General features: G+C 36.1%; 1 protein-coding gene across 2 annotated transcripts in view; it reads left to right on the forward strand.

The window, feature by feature from the left end:
* LOC136039172 (probable helicase senataxin) overlaps nt 1–23,032 on the forward strand; it is a 133,775-nt gene that overhangs the window by 60,790 nt on the left and 49,953 nt on the right. For both annotated transcript variants that reach the window (XM_065722686.1, XM_065722685.1), the window contains exons 4-6: nt 1,232–1,396; nt 8,138–8,188; nt 12,207–13,266. In XM_065722686.1, coding sequence (XP_065578758.1) covers nt 1,232–1,396; nt 8,138–8,188; nt 12,207–13,266 — 1,276 coding nt within the window. The remainder of the gene's footprint in view (nt 1–1,231; nt 1,397–8,137; nt 8,189–12,206; nt 13,267–23,032) is intronic.

The raw sequence follows: 23,032 nt of genomic DNA on the forward strand, positions 1-23,032 counted from the left end.
AACGCTTAGATTGGAGGGATTGGGATGAAACTTGGTTGGAAAAATAAGCAGAAGTCTTGCATACGTGATTTACATAATTGGAACGGATCCGCTCTATTGGGGGGGGGGGGTAATTCTGAAAAATAAGAAAAATTACGTATTTTTAACTTACGAAGGAGTGATCGGATCTTCATGAAATTTGATATTTAGAAGGATCTTGTGCTTTAAAGTTCTAATTTCAAATTCCGACCAGATCCTGTGACATTCGGGGGAGTTGGAGGGGGTAACCGGAATTCTTGGAAAACATGAAAATTGGAGTATTTATATCTTACGAATAGATGATCGGATCGTAATGAAATTTGATTTTTAGAAGGAATTCGTGTCTCAGAGCTCTTATTTCAAATCCCGACCAGATCTTTTGACATTGTGGGGATTTGGAGAGGGAAATCTTGGAAAAACACTTGGAGTGTAGGAATCGGGATGAAGCTTGGTGGATAGAATAAACATATGTCCTTGATACGTGATTGACAGAATCGTACTGGATTCGCTCTCTTTGGGGGAGTTGGGGGGAGGGGTTCAGTGATTTGGCGAGTTCGGTGCTTCTGGACGTGATAGGGCGATGAAAATTGGTTGGCGTGTCAGGGAGCTGCACAATTTGACTTGATAAAGTCGTTTTCCCAGATTCGACCATCTGGGAAGCAAAAGGGAGAGGGAAAATTAGAAAAAAAATAGGTATTTATAACTTACGAGTGGGTGATCGGATCTTAATGAATTTTGATATTAAGAAGGACTTTGTGACTCAGAGCTCTTATTTTAAATCTTAACCGGCATTAAGCCTCTTATTTTCCTTTTTAAATCAATCTATTGATTCATAGAATTTTGTTAGAGCTCATGCCATATGATCTCTTGGCTCTTAGCTCTTCTCGCCTCGTCACAAGTGCCATATGAGCTCTTAGCTCTTGTTATTCATACAAGTTTATTTTTATTATGCAAACTATGTTTAATTGTTTTTATGTAAACTATGTTTAATTGTTTTATTTAATTGTTCAGTTAAATTTTTATTTGCTTTTTTTCGTGGAGAGGGTATTGCATAAGAATCCTAGTAACTTCTGATTCAAAATCCCTTCTTTTTCTACCAAGTCCAAACCCGTATTATTAGAATTCGAAGCAGTTTTGTCTTTTAATCAATTAGTTTCATTTTTCATGGGATTTAGTTTGTTCCAAAAGATCACAAGTATGTTTCGTCTTCTAGACAATGAACGGAACTTATATAAACAACCGACAGATTTCTAAGGGTCAATGGACCAGGGTAGAAGTAGGGTCGTTGATTTGGATTGGTTGTCAGCTGCAAGTCTCCAACATCATAGAAAAAGAGCACTTTGTCTTCAAAGTATTTTTTGTCAAAGATGTCAAAACAGTAAGTCACTCTTCTTTTTTCCTTTTTTTTTGTTTTTTGTTATTATTTTAGCTTGATATTTTGTTATTATCTTGTTACTAGATCGCCCTAGATTCCCCTGAAGATACTCAGCGCCCAGATTCCGCCAGCCCCTGATTGTCAAGGAAATTTGATGAAGAATTGTCATAAACGAAGATAAGCATATAAATTAAGGCCTAGCGGAAGTCCAGACATTTTACTGTCCAGTCAATTCTTTTTCAAATGCGGCAAATCAGTCAAAGACAAAGTTATCAGTTTTCTTCGCCGCCTCCGCTAAACAAATATGAGAAGTTTGGGCTTGAGGGGTTTGAAAGCTTGAGTGCTGCTTGTGTATTTGTATATCTGAATTTGTGTTCGGATAAGACAGTAATTACACATAGCTACAGTAACTACCTACAGCTAGCATAATTGGATTCATATAAACAGTTCCCGTATCTCCATACTTCTTGGCAACCTTCCGTCGACAATTTCTGGTAACAGCGGTTACAAGTAAACTAATACTTCACTGATCCGCTCAAGAACAATCCGAGTCGTTAGTCCCTTGGTCTAATTCATGTATTCCCACGCAATCCGATAACAGCTGCATCTAGTCTTTTGAAAGGAATTTTTGACTTCAGAACACAAATATGTAAAGTATTTGATGGGACTGCAGCCAACAAGTATATATTATAGAAATAAGTTTCTGATTGTTGAATAGAATATTTTTTGCTCTATTTTTTGATACCCCACAACAACAATGTCAAGCATATCAATCTAGAATGCAAACCCGAAACAAGTTTTATAATTATTTTGGAATTGTGAAAAAAATAATTGCCGGCTTTGAGATTTGATTAGATCAAAATATTCACCAGATTTTTTTCTATTTGTTAAAATAGAAAACGCCGAGATCACTAAATCGGGAACGTCAGGCAAACTCCAAATGTTTAACATGGGAGGTATAGAAAGACTCCTTGAGAGTCCACCCTGCCTTAAATGACAGTGTACAGTCATTATCAACGAGGGATAAGTGTCTGATTGTTTTCAGCGTATAAAACTTTATCAGAATATTTGCACAAATTTGAAATATTGTAGTTCAAACAGTGGTTAAATCAGGGAAAATAATTAGCCAAAATAATTTCCCATCAAGACCCTCAGCGCCCAGATTCCGCCAGCCCCAGGTTGTTTCTAAGCCCTTACCTAACTTATTCCCCCATTCGCTGCTTTACCTTCAGATATTAAAAATTTTTGTCCCCTGCCTTACCAAAAAAAGAAAAAAAATGACAATTAGTTTTGTTAGTTTTAATATTTTTTACATGTATGTTTTTTCCGGTTTCATCACATGACACCTTGGCTCAACGTACGAGAATATAATTTGTTCAGTCTTGTTATGTGTTAATATTCTTGAGTCAGTTTTACACACACACACATTATATATATATATATATATATAAATAAGTTGTCTGTGTGTGTGTGTCGAGATGTTTGTCGACTGACGTCATTATAAGGATTGAGCTGTATGCGTCATGAAGTTGTTTGTCGACTGACGTCATGTTTGTCAACTGATGAAATTACATACCGGGACACCGGGACACAAATGACGACCGGGACACAGGGAATATAAATGACGACCGGGAACCTCAAAGAGAAATTACAGACTGGGACACCCGGACACAAATCAAGACCGGGACACAGGGAATATAAATGACAACCGGGACACAGGGACACAACTACAACGGGGACGCCGGGGGCACAGGCAGGGTATATAAATGACGACCGGGACACAGGGATTGTTCGAATAGAAATTACAGACCGGGACACAAATGACGACCGGGACACAGGGAATATAAATGACGACCGGGACACAGGGACACATCATTATAATAATGAGGTATAGATCTGAATACGGATTGTTTTTCCCATTTTACTTGTAAGCAGATTGAAGATATTAATTCACCAGAAATTTTAAATCAGCGGCATGTGAAACAGGCCCTTCCTAGTAATTTAAATTATAATGATAGTCCAGTTTTAACTTATAAATTTTCAAAAACTATTGGGCAAATTATTTTTAATTATAATTTAATACTAAAAAAACTAGATAGCAATATAAATTGGAAACCGGTTTGTAATTGTAAGCAACTTGGCCCATTTGTAAATCCTACTTACAAACATGTTATAACAGGGGACTTGTCAATAATAAAGCAAGATGATCTTCAAATTATAATGAATAAAGGGGCAAATTTCCGTCTTTCTCATCATCTGAAACCATCGAGTGTTCTTGATGGCTTGGAAAATGATTTTGATTTATTTATTGATAAGTGGTGTAAGAAAGAGAATAAAAATAAAGAGAGTTTTCAAAGTTGGAAGAATTTAATTATTAGTAGAGTAAGAAATAAAATATATTCTAACTTAAAAAATAGTAACACTAAATCATTATTTTATAATGCGAAGATTAAACAAGCAATTGCTAATCTAAAGAATGAATTTGTAATTGTGCCAGTGGATAAAGCTAATAATAATTTTGCCATAATTTGTCAGAAGCTGTATTGTGATATCTTAAAAAGGGAGTTAGGCACAACTAATGTTTATGAAAAGGTAAATATAGAGGATGAGAATTTAATTGAAAAGACTGAAGAAATACTTTTTAAAAATTTTAATATTAAAATAAATGACAATGATAAAAAGTTCCCTTTCCTATATTGGACTGTAAAATTTCATAAGAATCCCCCTAAACCACGGTTTATTGCTGGAGCAGCTAAATGTCCAACCCGCATTGCTGCTACTGACCTCTCTTTAATTTTAAAGGAAATTGTAAATAAACTTAAAACCTATTGTTCTGGTATTAAAAAATTTTCGAATTTTAATCCATATTGGAGTGTTAATAATTCACTGCAGGTGATAGATTCTTTAACAATGGTTTCAGCTAAAAGAATTGAGTCTTTCGATTTTGCGACAATGTATACTAATTTATCACTCAATTTAGTGTTAGATAATTTAAAAACTGTTATAAAGAAATCTTTCCTCTTATCTAGTAAAAGGTTCTTAAAAATAGACAGTTATAATAAAAAAGCCATATGGACAAACTGCTTTAATACTACAGTTAACTTGAGATGTTACAGCTTGGATATGATTTTTGAGTTATTGGAATTTGTTTTATACAATACTTATATAAGATTTGGGGGTGATTTGTACAAGCAAATTATGGAATTCCCATGGGGGGGAATGCCAGCCCATTTATAGCTGACTTGTTTTTAAGTCAACTAGAATATAAATATATGATGGATAAGAATAATCCAATTAATTTAAAACATGCTTTGTCAAATAATAAAAGATATTTAGATGATATTTTGGTCTTAAATTGTAAGGATTTCATTGATATTTCTAAAAATATATATCCATCAGAGCTTATTCTTGAGCCTAGTCATGGCGCTGGTCATGAAGATCATTTCTTAGATTTAAATATTAATATTTGTGATAATAATAAATTAAGTTTTAAAATGTATAATAAAACGGATGATTTTGATTTTGAAGTGATTAGTTTCCCATTCCCTGAAAGTAATATACACTCAAATATCACATATTCAGCGTTTTTCTCACAGTTACTTCGTTATGCAAGGATTTGTAGTAATTATATTGATTTTAAAAATAGATGTAAAATCTTAAGCCAAAAATTGATATCTAGAGGTTTTTCTGCAAATAAATTAACTTGGCAATTTAAAAAATTTAGTTTTCATTATAACGAACTTTTAAATAAATATCAAAAAAATTATCTAGAAATACTTAAAGAAATTTTTGACTAATTTCGGAGGTTCGAGAAATGTTGTCACAGCGCCATTTATTTTGAATTGTGTTTCTATTTGAGCGGAATTTTTAAAAAATTAGCCACATGGTAAAGATGAATTATATAATTGTTTAGTTCATTCAGGTTTTTTGCAATGTGTTAATATTTGTGATTTGGTAAAATTTATAATATTTAGTTTACCTATTGTTGCTAAAGGGAGGGATATATTAACAGGATAAGCTTGTTTTGGTTTTACTTGGTTGTTTTACATTTGCTGTTTTTTTCATAGACATGTATTTTGGGGGTGATACCTGACGCGGGGATGCCATGGATATTCTGTGGTAGCCACAACACTGTGCTGGGTAGAGAATTTAGAGTGGCGAAACCCTATATAGGCCAGTGTATTCTCCTGATGAGCCCTTATGTTGGGTGTTGCCTCTGAATTATTTGTCTATATTATTTTTTCTATGGTTTGGTAAATGACGACTTATACTTATTGACGACATGACTGCCTGTCCATGGATTATTCTTTATGGTTGATTGTGTGTGGCTATGCTGTTTGACCTATGTGATTGTATGGATGAGTAGGGTTAAGGCCTCATTCAAGTGCTGGTCTATATTAATCACTAATTTAGGAAAACAGTCTTCCTTTTCTCCTTCTGTCTCCTTTTTTTTTTTTTTTTTTTTTTTTTTTTTTTTTTTTTTTTTTTGTTTGTGTTTGTGCTGTAGCATTGGTGATTTCTCTTTTCATGATATATATATATATATATATATATATATATATATATATAGATATATCTATATATATATATATATATATATATATATATATATATATTTATATATATATATATATATATATATATATATATATATATATATATATATATATATATATATTTATATATATATATATATATATATATATATATATATATATATATATATATATATATATATATATATATCTTTCTATCTATCTATCTCTATTCACAGGTGGGACACAGGGACACAACTACAATGGCGCGTAACGACTTACGCGCGCGACTTACCCCAACAGCTAGTATATATATATATAAATAAGTTGTCTGTGGGTTATGTCTGTCGAGTGACGTCATGTCATCATGTCGTCATGAAGTTAGTTGTTGTCATGTTTGTTATGACGATGACGTCATTAAAGGTACTTAAGAAAATCTTTCATAGACAAATTTTTAAAGCGGATATGGTGATATTTGGGGGGGGTTGGGATGGGGAAACCTAAAATCTTGGAAAACACTTAGAGTGGAGGGATTGGGATGAAACTTGGTGGGAAAACAAGCACAAGTCATAGATACATGATTGACATAACTGGAACGGATCCGCTAACTTTGGGGTAGCTGGGGGGAGGGGGTTAATTATGAAAAATTAGAAAAAATGAGGTATTTGAACTTACGAACGGGTGATCGGATCTCAATGAAATTTGATATTTAGAAGGTAATCGTGTCTCAAAGCTCTTATTTTAAATCCCGACAGGATCTGGTGACATTGGGGGGGGGTTGGGGTGGGGGAACCTAAAATCACGAAAACGCTTAGATTGGAGGGATCGGGATGAAACTTGGTGCGAAAAATTAGCAGGAGTCTTACATACGTGATTTACACAATTAGGACGGATCGCTCTATTGGGGGGGGGGGGTGTTAATTCTGAAAAATTAGAAAAAATGACGTATTTTTAACTTACGAAGGGGTGATTGGATCTTCATGAAACTTCATATTTAGAAGGACCTTGTAACTCAGATCTCTTATTTTAAAACTCAACCGGACCCAGCGTTATTGGGGGGGGGGGGTAGTTGGGGGGACCGGAAATATTAGAAAATACTTAAAGCGGAGAGATCAGGATGAAACTGGATGGGAAGAATAAAAACATGTCTAAGATACGCGACTGACATAGCCGGACCGGATCTGCCCTCTTTGGTGGAGTTGGAGGGGGGGAATTTTGAAAATTGCGGTATTTGTAACTTACGAAAGGGTGACCAGATCTTAATGAAATTTGATATTTAGAAGGATCTTGTGCTTTAAAGCTCTAATTTTAAATTCCGACCAGATCCTGTGACATTGGGGGGAGTTGGAGGGGGAAACCGGAATTCTTGGAAAACGTGAAAATTGGGGTATTTTTATCTTACGAATAGGTGATGGGATCTTAATGAAATTTGATATTTAGAAGGAATTCATGTCTCAGAGATCTTATTTCAAATCCCGACCAGATCTTTTGACATTGTGGGGATCTGGAGGGGGAAATCTTGGAAAACACTTGTAGTGGAGGAATCGGGATGAAGCTTGGTGGATAGAATAAGCAAATGTCCTTGATACGTGATTGACAGAATCGTACTGGATTCGCTCTCTTTGGGGGAGTTTGGGGGAGGGGTTCAGTGATTTGGCGAGTTTGGTGCTTCTGGACGTGCTAGGGCGATGAAAATTGGTAGGCGTGTCAGGGAGCTGCACAAATTGACTTGATAAAGTCGTCTTCCCAGATTCGACCATCTGGGGGGATAAAGGGAGAGGAAAAATTAGAAAAATTGGATCTTAATGAATTTTGATATATAGAAAGGCATCGTGACTCAGAGCTCTTATTTTAAATCCTGACCGGCATTAAGCCTCTGATTTTGATTTTAAATCAATCTATTGATTCTTAGAATTTTGTTAGAGCTCATACCATATGAGCTCTTGGCTCTTAGCTCTTCTTGCCTCGTCACAAGTGCCATATGAGCTCTTAGCTCTTGTTTTGTTTTTGTTTTTTGTTTGTTCTTTTTATTTCGAAATGCAAAGTCAGCTCATCTTGGCTTGTTAGAGACATTTTTTTTTCAAAATAAATACCTCTTGTATTTGAATATCTCGTAAAGCTGAGTCATTCTAAACAGGAGAATTTGTAAAAGCAATCAAATTTAGGTATATCTATTTTATTAATTTTTTATGTGGTTTTTTTCCCGTAGGAAGTATCTACGGAAACAACGACTGATATGGAAGTTGAGCCTGTACCTTTGGTAAGTTGAATAATTTTGCTATTTCGGAGAATTTTCAGGGCGAGATTTTTCCCTATTTTCCTTGACCGTGTTTAAGTCCTATTGTCATTCAGAAGAAAAAAAATAAGTAAAATAATTAGTCAAATAAATAAGCCTCTACTAGAAGGTCAAAACGCGTTTATTCAAATACCCAAAGTGAGATTCAAGGGAAATATGCACTGACTTCAGTCTTGAACTAAGTCTTTAAGTTCTATATAATTGAACTATGAACCAATCACAGTCAAATTTCTACCAGTTACATTCAAGACTCAGTCACGAACACGGATGGTAACAGACTTAGGTCTGTGACTGAGTCAAGCTTCTGAATGCCGTTTAAGTGTGACAGAAAAACGGTATTTCTCAGAATAATCCAAATAAAGGACTAGAAATTATAAATAGAGGTAAAGGTATGATCATACAGTTGAAACTGCTATGAAGCTGAATTCTGTTCAGAAAAATTTGTAGCATATCAATACAGCCAATTTTCTAAATAATATTGTTTTGATTGAGGTGTAGCTGGTTGTGTCTACATGGAACTTAATTTACGAGCTCTTCTACGAAAAAAAATATATGATTCTTTTGGAGATAATCCCCATTTTTGAAATAACAAACCGATACAGCCAAAATTGGTTTCAATGTTTTTTTTTCAGTCTAGGAGCCCCTTGACCAAGACGCTGGTGAATTTCATTTTCAAACAGACTGCAGTGACAATTTTTAACGCCTTTTTTTGTATGTTCTGGGAAGATCGGTATTATTCGAAGTCAAGTTACAGGTCTCAACAAAAGTTTTAGGATTAGGATCAGCGGTTCAGAAAAATAAACTTCTTGGCTCATTTTAAGGCGTAACAATATTTTTTTTTCTCTATGCAAAAGGGTTCTGTTGACTCATTAGCTTACGTGTGTATCATAATTAAAAAAAAAACAAAAAAAAGTCATTCGTTTTGGACGAATAAATATTTAGGAAATTAAAGGTTGTCTCCTAAATTAACTACTAATCGTTTTCGTAAATATAATATTTAAAGTCACTTTTCCCTCCCAGAAAGTTCCCTGCAAATTTAAACTATATTTCTGAGGAAAGATTCTCCGGTCGTTACTGAGATATCAACAAATAATCTATTCTAAGAGCCTGGGTGAGCATACTGGTCTTTTAATCCACCTCTCTACTTCACCGTGAATAAATTTAAAGTGCTCCTTAGAATAAAAGCACCAATACTGCTAAGTGGAATGGAGACATGCATTTTCTGCCTTCACATCGAGTTTGTATAAGTGCAAAATATAAAGAACACTTGCCCCCTCTATTATGTACTATAATCTTGTTGGTCATATAGTACCTTTTGTTGGTTCTCAATCCTACGCCTGAACGAAAGCGAGAGCTTGGCTACTACTATAGTTTATTTTACATAACTAAACTAGAAACATAATTATATCAAAATATACTCAACATAGTTTACTCAACTGAACTCGAAATTCAACTGCACTAATGAAATCACTCCCCTTATCTATATATACCCAAACTGACATATACCCAAACTAAACCCACAATATATTCCTAGAAAATGATAAAATACCCCAGAAACTAAAGTGAAAGTGACGCTTGCATCTATTTAGAATCTACTTAACCCGGCATAAACCCTAGCGTACAACACCTCCCACCATTCCAAAATTTTCAGCTTGATCTCTATCTAAGGTCGAGGAGGTTATGTTAACCTGCATGAATAGTTTCTTTCAATCGACCTTTGTCTCTCCTTCCAGGTCAAAATTTGAGGTACATCAGCACCCCATGAAACCGTGAGGTTTCAGCACCCCAATGACCACGAGGTCATTCAGCACCCCATGAGAATTTCAAATTAATTTCTAAACTTTTCCTGGTGATAAATTTAGTCTACATACTTTCAACGAAAGCCCCTTGTCCAGAATTTTACCTTAATTCTCGTTAAAGTTTTTATAGTCCTGTTTATTTAAGCTTGGCTGTTTCAACTTGTCAAGAATTTTTCAGCTTATAAGCATTTTAAGTTTAATTCTTAAATCATAAACCTGGGTTAAATTTCCCTCTCGGGTTTTAATAAACGTATTGTTAGTTACAAATGCAAAGGTATTATAAAGTAAATCTTTTCTTATACTTATTTGGTTCCTTATCCAAACTGATCTTTATAAGCTTGACAAGTGTTATAAGCTTAAATTTCAGGCCTGAAAAAGTCAAATTCGTTAATAGATAACGATTATAACTTAGATAACGATAGATAACTGAGTTACAAATGCAAAGGTATTATAAAACAAGTTTTATTTTATGTATATTTATTTCTTTATTTCAGCTGATCTCTTTAAGCTTTGAAAGTGTTGTAAGCTTAAACCTTAAGCTTGAAAGAATCAAATTTGTTGATAGATACTAATCATTTACGCTAATCTTGTGGGTAATTGCTCTTACCTTTTTTATTTCAGTTTTAGTTTGGCTGCACAGGTTTTCTCTGCCGAAACTTGGTATCTGTATAAAAATTCGGCATTGCATTAAGGATGGTTCAGTCAGTTCAGTTCAGTTCACTCGGGCTTATTAAAAAAAAATTTACAGTCATAACATATATAATCTCTCGTTTCTATGCTAAAATGCATGCTGAGTCTCTTATCACCTCACAACTAATTACGCACTATGGCTCTCCCGCCACTTCTCGCTACAACCATGGCCCCTACAACAAAATCATCCTTACAGGTGTCCACTTTTTTATCCAGGAGCAAACCACTCCAATCCCCACAAAAAAATACTCAATAATGACTAAAGTCTCTTATTTATTTAAAATGTTTATTCAATTTAATCTACTTCAAAACAATATAATTTTTTATTCTCTTTGTGAAAGAACCAAGGGAGCTCCTACGTCTCAGTTTAAGCGGAAGGGTATTATATGCCTTAGAGCAGACGATGTCAGGCGAAAAATCCGACCTCACTGTTCACTATGTTGAATATGGATCTGTGCAGATAGTCTTGCAATTGGAAGATGATGTCCGACTACCAAATGAAATAGATTCATAAATCCGGTGGAAGCAAGCCGCAGAAGAATCTGAAAGCAAAAACCAAGTAGGAAAGTTCAAACACCGATTTCAGCGACAAATAATCTTCTGTGTTTGTTGATCTTCAAGGCACTCTTGTGGATGGAATCCAGTTTTTCAGACGGGATTTGAACGTCGATTGCCATACTGTTGCGCAATACTGTAAGTGGGGTTTAATGAGCGCTTTGTAGAGAAGGGTTAGGGTTTTACGTTGGAATGTGTGCTTCAGTTTCTTCATGATACCCAGATTCCTAGAAAGCTTTGATTCTACAGCATTGATGTGAGGAAGGAAAGAAAGGTTTTCATCCACTATTACCACTAAATATTTGGGACATCCGTTTGCTGGTTGGACCTCTCCACGATACGTCACAATTCCCATTATTTCCGGGTAACGGGTAAACCTCCGATAATTATGACCTCGCAAGTCCTATGGCGCAGTTCCGAATCTATCTGCTATATATTTAAATGATACGGCTTAATATCTAAAAGTATAAAAGCAAATTTCCCGGTCAATATCTAGTGCAGATCATTATAGTTACAAAATCTAGTATGTACTTCCAGCAGAAACAGGAGTGCAAATACGAAAATAAAAAAAGATTTAAAAAATCTTGCACAATATTCTATATCTTCATCTATTATCCCTGTTCCAAAAATTTACAAGCAGTCAAAAGGTCCCGAATATGCCTCTGTGGACCAGGGGCGTAATTTGGTATGGGACAGGGAGAATCTAGTCAAAACCAAGATAAGCCTATATAATTCAAGCATCCAGAGAAACGGATAAGTTGTCTTAAGTATGTCTTTGCCCTTTATGGTACTATATGACTCATTTTTCATTTTTACTGTCATTTTCACTTGATTTGGGAAAAATCTGCTTCTAACTAATTTTTAACTGCTTTTTGATATACTTATAGTGTAGAAATCGCCCTTTAATTTTCTCTAAGTAGGTTTAATTGCTATTCCAGGAACTTCCAGCAGTTCCAGAAGCAGGAATTTCCACGAAAACCGAAAATATATCTGCTGTTACTGATTATGAACGTTCAATATTGAAAAAGCAGTTTGAGGCAATGCATTTACCAAGTTTTATAGATGAAAACCAGATTGAGATAGCTGACCTTTCTGATTTGCCAGGATTGCGAAGTCTTCCAAAGCCAGTGACTTATCCTCAAACTTCTTCTGTTTGTCATCGCAATTTCGTTAATAAAATGGTCGTTGACATGAGTCAACCGAGTACCTCAGGAGGGTATAGGAGACTTTTGGACAAGGAATCAGAAAAACAATCTTACGAATCTAGTGGAGTAGTGTCTGGACATCCAACTATCCAAAACAAATTTACAGGTGTTAATCCTGATGAAACAAGTTTAACCTCTCCATGTAAAACTATAAGTGTTCAAAGTGAAAGTTTGAATTCTGTCGACTTGAATAAAGTAAAATTAGAATACATCCCGTCTATTCGTCCTAAGCCACCTAATTTCGACTCATCGGGCTATTCGCAAGTAGATGTGATAGTGATTGAAGATTCTGACGATGAACAATCTAATTGTAGTAAAAGTGATGATGGACGAAGTCCTCTGACTATGGCGGATGACCTTGACGAAGGATTTCGTTTGAAAAAAGAAGTTTTATATGACAGTGATTCAAACGATGATGTTACACAGTGGATTGAAGAAATTTCTCAGCAAATTGCATCTGAAGACCAAAATCTTGTTCTTAATGGAAATGGCGAGAACAATATGAATATAATGCTACAGAATACAATCTTGTCAAATGCCAAAGACGATAAATCTCTCTTAGACAACATTCGTTCAAGCAATGACAGTGCTATTGAAGAAATAACTCTTGATAGTGATGACAGCGATAGTGATGATAGTGATGATACAATAGAAGTGGCTGCTGCAACTGTGGCAGGTCCTAGCAGTAGATTAAGCGAAGGTCCTAGAGGTAAATTTGAATCGGTTGACCAGGGATTTTTCCCTGATTTATCTCAAGCAATCCTTGATGAGTTTGAAGAGGAGGACAGAGCAGGTGAGTTTAAAGATAAGAATAGTAATTTCTTACTAATTAGAGTTTGAATTTAACTATTAGGTAGTACCGATTGGCCGAAAGTGGTGATGTCTAAACATTAGTGCTTTGGTTAGAATGGGTTAGAATGGGATTTGAGAAATCATAACAAAGAGCTGCTGGGTGTTGTAGAGCATCTAATTATTTGCCAAAAATGAGGCCCTATCTTTTTCCTTCTGTTATTTCTGATTGCAAAACTATATCTTTCCCAGGTAGTTTTTTTGTAAAATCCTTGTAATTAAGTAAGATTTCATTGTCCATCGTGGTGTACCAAATCACACAACTGACAGAGTAGGGGAAAAAAGACACAATGAATATAAAATCAACACTTAATTAATGGCCAGCCTATAGAAAGACGTTCAAGGAAGTAGAATAAAAATTTTCTGCTTTGGAACCGATTCAGTTCTTCTTTGGATTGCATCTAAAGGGCTAGTGACTCCATATTTGGTTGATATAGTGCTGTTGCTAGTCCAAAGTGGCAGCCGAACCAGGTATTTTGCGTATTTGGACAAACCCTTTCCAGTACCACCAATATCTACTGCTAACACTACCAACAACTCAAGCACTGCATCAAGCCGCCCGAGTACAGCTACCCATACTCCTCCCGTATCCCAATCTATTCAGAGCATCCTTGTTTACACCTTCCCAGGAAGCTCCCATTTTCTTTTAATCTTTCTTTAGGACATCCCCCAGCCCCAACCACGGACGACCTGCTTTCCGTATAGCACTATACGGTTGGCAGAAAAGGACAATCTTTGATAATCTGACATCCTTCGTCCATAAAACTTGCCCTAGCCATCTCAACCATTCTCTCATTATAGGCCTAGAAAGTGGGATTGACCCACACTTTTTGCACAGCCTATTTTTGGAAATACTGTCAGTCAGCCGGGTACCTAGAACAATCCTCAGGTAATTTCTGTCAAAATCATCTAGCAAGTCTTCATCCGCTTTTCGAGCGCCCATGCTTCAAAACAATATTTGGTCAATGCCATTCCAAAGTTCTACTTTTGGTTTGCAGACTTATTTTCCCATTCTTCAAAAACTTTTTTAACTGTGAAAGAACGCACTGAGCCTTCACTGTTCTATTTTTAACATTTTCGCTGCTCCCACCGTCTTTACTAATAATACTATCAAGGTAAGTAAAGCTGTCCGCCTGATCAATCTTTTCGTTACCTAACTTGATATTTTCCTCTTCACTTATTCTTAGCCCTGGTGACTAATTTTTAAACCTATTCTAGCTCCCTGAACTCGCAAACCCTCCTAAAAGCTCATTCACTTTGCTCACACTTTCATCTAGGATGCTTAAATCATCAGCAAATCTGAGTGCAGGAAAAGTTTTCCCTCCCGATTTGATTCTGGGTGTCCCATTACCTTTCCAGTGCTTCTTCCGACAAAATCCGCTAAAATTATCCATGTAAAGTGGGATAAAACACAATCCTGCTTAATTCCTCATTTTATTCGAAACCAGCTGCTAACCTGATTTTCTACCTTAACCGCAGCATTGTTATTCTCGCACATAGCACTAGTCACTTTAATGTATTTGTCTGGTATGCCATACAAGGATAAGATCTTCGCTAAAGCTCTTCTATCAATAGAATTAAACACTTGCATATAATCTATAAAACTGGGCACCGGAGGTTTTTGATAACTCAGCACTTCTCAATTATTAACCTAAGAGTAAAATTTTGGTTGACACATCCTCTACCTTTTCTAAAACTCACTGTTCTTCTCGTATGACTTTGTCTATATTATCTCTTAGTCTAATAAATATCATGTTACTAAGTAATCTACTAGCTACAGAGACCAGACTAATGCCTTGATAATTGCCACACTCACTCTTATCACCTTTCTTATACAGTGGTTTAATTAAAGTTTTCCTTGAATCGCTAGGAATTCCTCATTTTCGAAAATCATATTCATGATCTTCAGTAACTTATTTTTAACCTCAGAGCCACCATGTTTAAGAAGCTTATTTACCACACCATCAGTACTTGGAGTCTTATTATTTTTAATCCTTTTAGTACTATCGCTCCTAGCAAAAAAAATTCCTTTACGTCCAAGATATCACAAATTTTCCATTTTCCTCCATATCTTTTCCTGTAACTCTGTCTCAGTTTAGCTCAATCTCAGAATGTTCTGCCAATCTCTAACTCTTTCCTTTTCACTAATTGTGGCCCCGTTCTTATCTTTATCTGGACCAAGTCTTGATTGGCTACTCCCTTTCAATTTATTAACATGTCAGTAAAATTTTTTTGCTATTATGGTGTCTAGATGCATCTTCCAGGTCCTTGACAGGCCAGAAATTCACACTCCTTTAGTTCCTGCTTTAATGCTTTCTCCACCTTCTTTACATCCCTTTTGTTTTCATTTGATCTATCACTCAGATAATTCTTACACAAGCCACTTTACACAAAGGTTTTTCACTAATATTCCTATCTGTGCTTCTAATTTTCTTCCCTAAGACACCATCAGCAACTACTAAAATCGTTTTGCTAAAATTATTCCATCTATCTTTCACATTATCAAATTTTAAATTCTGCATATTAGTGTTCATCTCTTCCTGAAAAGTTTCTCTCAAATTTTCATCCTGGAGTCTACCGACATCATAACTTACCGGGAGGCAGTTACTCTTTCGAAATTTCAGCTTTAGATTAACCCCAGATTCCACTAGGTGGTGGTCTTTACTTTTAACATCAGTAATAGCGCTCCTTTGTACCCTTGTATCTTGTATTACCCTGCCAGTCTTTGGTTTACAGTAGGATAATCAATTAGGTGTGCTGTCTTACAATCACGTGAATACCATGCTAACTTACGGGCCATTTTATGACCAAACACTGTATTGGTTATAACTCGATTGTTATACCTACAAAATTACAGCAATCTGTATCACCAATATCACTCCGTTTGAAAAGCTGCTAAAAATGTGAATAGCAAGTGCGGATCCTAAGATACGGTCCTAAATCCCAGGAATAGATTCTAGGATGTGGTGACTAAACTTAAATTTCATAGCAACTAAAGGGCCATAAGTATTTCTAGTTTTATTCGAAAAAGAAATATTTCAAATGAGTTTGTATTGACACAATTGTTTTTTCCAAATTAGTACTCCAAGGTAGGTAAGGTGATTGCATAAGCACACGGTGGTTCGTGAGCTGCATAAGCACAAAGAGACAAACAAATGGCTCTTGGCTATGGCGGTATGGGCTACTGGCTACTTGGCTACGACGGTAAAAACCTGGAATTTAGTTTTACTCTCGTTTAACTGCGGTCTGACTTGGTAAAACTCCCCTGAGAACATACGGAAATTCTCTTCTATTCCAGTCTGCTTGGCAATGAACTTGGCAACTGACAATCAATGGCAATCAAGTGAAACAACTTAGCAAACCAATTGCTGAGACCATTGACATTGACGAGTGACCCCTGTAATAGTCCATTCCATGACCCAATTGTCGTGGTCCAAGTGTAGCAACATAGCAATCGATGTCAGGACAAACAAAAATATTTTTTCTATTAACCATTTCACTGAGTAGGGCAAAAATGACATGTAATCACAGTCAAAGCTTTTGTTATTGCTAGAGGCTCACCCAATTCATTCCTTAATGTTAACCTGACAGAGTTCCAAATACGAAGTGTTACCTGGAATATATTGAAGGTGCTTTATATTGAAGTGGTGGATGTGTTCATGAGGATTCATGAGGATGACACATGTGGATGTGTTCATTTTTGTTGAAGAATGCGTAGTAGGGGACATTGCTATTACCAACTCTTGATGTCTCGACAAAGGATGCGTAAAGAAATATACAATTGTCTAATGAGAAGCCAGGGGGAGTTTGCAAAAATGACACGTTCAATCCCACTAGTGCTTCCAGCGCTTCGACCGTTGATTATATTTTGTTTAAAACGAAGAACATTTCTCAAATTATCATTGAGAATAGCCTTCTCATTGTCAAAGGGAGAACTAAGGGGGGGGGGGGTTAATTCTGAAAAATTAGAAAAATGAGTTATTTTTAACTTACGAGAGAGTGATAGGATCTCAATGAAATTTGATGTTTGGAAGGATATCGTGTCTCAGAGATCTTATTTGAAATCCCGACCGGATCAGATGACATTGGGGGGAGTTGGGGGAGAACCTAAATCTTGGAAAACGCTTAGAATGGAGGGATCGGGATGAAACTTGTTGGGAAAATGATCACAAGTCCTAGATACGTGATTGACATAACCAGAACGGATCCGCTCTCTTTGGGGGAGTTGGGGGAGGATTAAATCTGGAGAGTAGAAAAAATGAGGTATTTTTAACTCACGAAGGAGTGATCGGATCTTAATGAAATTTGATGTTTGGAAGGATATCGTGTCTCAGAGCTCTTATTTTAAATTTTGACTGAATCCGGTTTCTTTGGGGGGAGTTGGGGGAACCTAAAATCTTGGAAAACGCTTAGAGTGCAGGGATCGGGATTAAACTTGGTGGGAAAAATAAGCACAAGTCCTAAATACGCGATTCACATAAACCGGAACGGATCCGCTCTCTTTGGGGGAGTTAGGGGGGAAGGGTTAATTCTAAAAAATTGGAAAAAATTAGGTATTTTTAACTCACGAAGGAGTGATTGGATCTTAATGAAATTTCATATTTAGAAGGACCTCGTAACTCAGATCTCTTATTTTAAATCTCGACCGGATCCAGCGTCATTGGGGGGGGGGGCAGAAATCTTGGAAAACGCTTAAAGCGGAGAGATAAGGATGAAACTTGGTGGCAAGAATAAGCACAAGTCCAAGATACGTGACTGACATAACTGGACAGGATCCGCTCTCTTTGGTGGAGTGGGGGGGGGGTGATTCGGAAAAACTAAAAAAAAATGTGGAATTTGTAACTTACGGACGGATGATTAGATCTTAAGGAAATTTGATATTTAGAAGTATCTTGTGCTTTGGAACTCTCATTTTAAATCCTGACCAGATCTGATGACATTCGGGGGAGCTGGAGGGGGAAACCGGAATTCTTCTAAAACGTGTAAATCGAGGCATCTTACGAATGGCTGATCAGATCTGAATGAAACTTGATTTATAGAAGAATCTTATGTCTCAGATGCTCCATTCTTAATTCGAATTGGATCCGGGGACATAGAGGGTTGGATGGAGAACCAGAAATCTTAGAAACTGGAAATCTTGGAAATCGCTTAGAGTGGAGAGATCGGGGTGAAACTTGATGGGAAGAATAAGTACAAGTTATAGATATGAGATTGACATAATTGGTACGGATCTGTTCTCATTTGGAGGAGCTGGGGGTTCTTAATTTGGAAAAATTGGAAAAATTGAGTTTCTTTTAACTTAAGAATGGGTGACCGAATCTTAGTGAAATTTGATATTTAGAAAGACATCGTGACTCAGAGCTCTTATTTTAAATCCCGACCGGCATTAAGCCTCTGATTTTCCTTTTAAAGCAATCTATTGATTCTTCTGCTCAGACCATATGAGCTCTTGCCTCTTGGCTCTTTCGACCTCGTCACAAGTGAGCTCTTATGAGCCATATGAGGTCTTAGCTCGCGTTATTTCAAGGTTTTTTAATTTTTCAACAAGGTGAACTGAATTTTTAATGGATAAAGTTTGGATCTGCAGAAGTGTTCTAATTTTTTGGACAACCATTTTCCCAATCTGGCAGCCGGAGAGCTATAAGAAGTGACAATTTGGCGTAAAGGAACTCCATCCTTGCGCGTTTTTTTTTTTTTTTTGGAGATCGTAAAATTTAGGAGCGGAGCAACCTTTAGAATAAAATAATTGATATATCTGTGGAGTAATAAGTCTTTCAGTTGGCGAAATTCCTAGCTCCCCTCGTACTATATGGGTGAGTTTGTCGATGGGGTCCGAAACTATAGGCTTATGAGTATGAGTGTTGGATAAAATATCTGTAACTTTTTTTATCATGTGAAGTTTTGTCAAGGATAACAATTTTATTTCCTTTGTCAGCCCTGGTGATAATGATTTGTGGCTCTTTTCTTACATTTTTGAGAATTTGTGTATCTTGATTTTCTTACCTTGAGGAATACGGAGTTAAATCGAGAATATTCCTAACCACATCTCCTTGACGTAAATGTGGATTTTTCACAACACCTCGTGAACCAAGTATACTCGCCTCCACATTGGAGGCTACCTCTGAAAATTTACTTTCGTGTGAGGCAAGCAAAATTTAGGTCCCTTAGACAAAACATTGGTTTACTGGTGTAAGAACTTTAGAAGATAGGTTCTCAATGACCGAACCAGGACAGAATCTGGAGAGAAAGCATATGGAATTTCGAAATTTTTCATACTCCAATTTTCCAAACTGTTCTGGTAAGCGAGCCTTAGCCATACAAAAGTCGTGGCGAAAGGTATTTTGAGTTATTTTACAAATCTGGTGAAAATCTGTCGGTGAAAGGTTTTGCTGTAGAAAATGTTGAGTTTTTGAAATTGTGCTACTAAGAAAAAACATCGTTTTTTGTCTTTTAAAATGTGTATTAATCACTAAAAATAATCTCTGTCACTAAATTGCCTTTTGGATTGCCTAGGTCAATTTAGGCGGAAGCGAAGAAATTTCGGAAGAATTCTCTTTACTCTACTGTGTTGTAAAAAATCTTGTTGGTTGATAAGGTTATCGCGTTTTTTGGACAAATCAAAATAATTAAGAATATAGACTTGGTCAGATGCTCCCTGTAAACTAGACGTAAATAATTTCTGAGACCACACTGGGTAATCATGATGAAACATTTAAAATTGCGAAAAAAAAGAGAAAACGAGGACAATAACAGCCAGGGAAAAAATTATGCAAGTATTTCGGTCAAGACCTCCGCTTGACCGTCCCTAGTGCTGAATAAAACTGACAAAACATAAACAACCAAACCTTAAAACAAAACGCAAAACTAAAATAAGATTGAGATTGCCATTTTGTTCAAAATAATTCTGTGAGATCAACCTGACTCTTATTCATAATAATGATAGATAGTAAATAAGCTTACCTAAGCTATGGATGTCAGGTGATAGATTTTTCAAACGATAATTTCGAGAGGACCTGTGCCTGTCATCATCAGGCTCAAATTCAAATCTCTTGCCAGAAATTAAAATCACTAAATAAATAAAACTAAAAACACTGAACCACACTAATAACGAGTTGAACCTGGAGTTATTGTTGTGAGATGTCCCGAATTTTAGTAGAGGCATTGATGGCCACTATCCTAGTAGATCTTAAAGAGTTTGGATCTGTAGGAGAGAGGTGGATTTTTTTGTGAGTTTTCAGTCTATGGGTGATGGGTTCCCAAATTGATGGCTGGTTTATTTTTAGCAATTTCCAGAGCTTCTCTGATTTTCGTGGGACAATAGCAATAATTTGGGCCTGGTCAAACTTAATGGAGTGAGAAGGTTTTTCAAAAATATGATGGGCCAATGTAGAAAAACTATCTTCCTCCTGTAGCTTTGTCTTTTTACGGCAGGCATCAATGGAATCAGCATGTTCTTTTAATTGGTGATGTACAGGTCTCATGGTACAACGTATATAGGTATCACCACAGCTACAAGGAATCTCATATACCCCTGGTGGATCTGAAGTAATCTTATCCTTATCTTTGTTCAAGAAAGAGGAGACAGTCCTTCCAGAAGGAAAAATCAACTTAAAGCCAAGTTTAGTGAGTTTGGAGCTTAAAATGTCTGCCCCTAGGATTGAAGAAGATAAACCCTTTTTGTCATTACCTTATATTAATAAGGTAATGACAAAAAGGGTTTATCTTCTTCAATCCTAGGGGCAGAGCTCTTGGTTTTTCCACTCATCTTTCTCCTGGAAATAACCTTGTCAATGACTTGACTTTTTGGGAGTCAAAAGTCATTGACAATTATCGATTAGTCACAATTATCGTGACTAATTGTGGTTGTTTTGGTGATTTCATCGGCTTTTGATTTTGGCTACTTTTGACTCCTTGCGACTGTGACTACTTTTGACTGTTTCTACGATATCTTGTGACTGCAACTTTGGCTAATCAGGACACCTAAATCAGAAGACACCATATACATTCAGGCTGTAGATAACGTTATGTCTGTATTACTTTAGGATCAGTTAATGATATTTAGTTGAAACTTCCAGAGGGTGTTGAGGGGCTGTTGAACTTGTCTAAAAGCACTATGTGTGTCTTGGCTGTCAAAGGAGTGTATATGCAATGTCTCAGAAACGGCCTAGAGTAATAATCTTAAAATGTCAGGAAGTTTCGATTGAAATTTTTAATTAAATTAAAAGACACTATATGCATCCAGGATATCAAAAGGGCGTCAAAAGGGCGTATTTGCAAAATCTTAAAGCTTTGTGTACTAATTTGAAACATACAGGGAAAGGAAACATACAGGGAAGTTGTCAAAAGGGCGTATTTGCAAAATCTTAAAGCTTTGTGTACTAATTTGAAACATACAGGGAATGTTGAGCAAGACGCTGAACTAAATCAAAAGATGTTCTGTGTATCCTTGTTGCCAAAATGGTTTATGCAATGTCTCAGGGATGGCCAAGAGCATTAAGATAAAAATACTAAGCAGTGGTTTAGTAACCCCGAAGTTAACCCCGAGGAAGTGTTGCACTAAATCAAATGGCATTTCGTCTGTCTATGTTGTAAAAGTGACATCTTATAGTCCTATAAAGTTAATAAGAGAGTTGAATGATGCCTCTGTAGGAGCGTAACAAGAGGAGTAAGGGTTGACCCCCCCCCGCGCCAAGTTTTTTCTCTTTTTCCGCACCGCTGTTTGGAAGCAAAGCTCATGTACTGGAAAATTAGTAAAATAAACATTAAAAAATTAAAAGACACGGGGAAAGTTTTCCGAGATAATGAAGACGTAAAATATGGCACTGATTCCATGCAAAAGGAATGTATATTCCGTGTTGTGTGTATGTTCCGTGTTGTGTGTATGTTCCGTGTTGTGTGTATGTTATGTGTGTGGCCACGCAGATGTTCCAACCTTTGATAAGTCTTTTGACACAAGATATGTCCTTCAAGTCAAGAGAAACATAACTTTTGAAGCCGATAGTATCTATAGCCATTTCTTTTGCCAGTAAAAGGTTAGCATTTTGGGGACGCGAAGACTTTGGAACCCATATCTATTAAAAAACTATTCAAAAGGGAGAAGGTAACTTGACATCTTTACTAAGATTCTGGATTGGATCTCACAATACTACTTTGAAAGATTTGATCTTCTTCTGGAAAAGGTGAATCACTAGTGGAAAAGAAGATCCTATCCTGAAAAGGGTGAATCACCTGGAAAAGGCGATTCAATTCGTTAATAAAAAGAAAAGGAAACTTTTTTTTTTTTTTTTCCTTGGGAATCAAGATTCTGATTTTCTCTTTATATATTGGGCAAAATTTTGCAAGGAATTTCGATAATAGTTGTACTATAGAACTTTTGGGTAGATGGGCTTGTGGAAAATTGTTTCACTAAATTGATTGAAAATGTAGATAGTTGTTGCTTACATAATTATAGAGTTGAATCCATTAGGATTACCGTCACGTTACAGTTTTGGTCAGTCCTATGCTGACCACCGTCAGTATAGACAAATGTTAACCGACTATTCCCCTCAACGGGCTTAAAGTTTCAACTTAAAATCCCTTACGTTCATGAAATATTGCTTATAATCCGTTTTGATAGCCTTGAATGTACATATTTTCTTTTGATTTACTTCAGCATACCAACAACATGCCCTGAAATTTACCAATTAATACCGTTACGTATTGCTTATGTG

This window comes from Artemia franciscana, chromosome 19 (assembly GCF_032884065.1).
Source record: "Artemia franciscana chromosome 19, ASM3288406v1, whole genome shotgun sequence".
NCBI classification, from domain to species: domain Eukaryota; kingdom Metazoa; phylum Arthropoda; class Branchiopoda; order Anostraca; family Artemiidae; genus Artemia; species Artemia franciscana.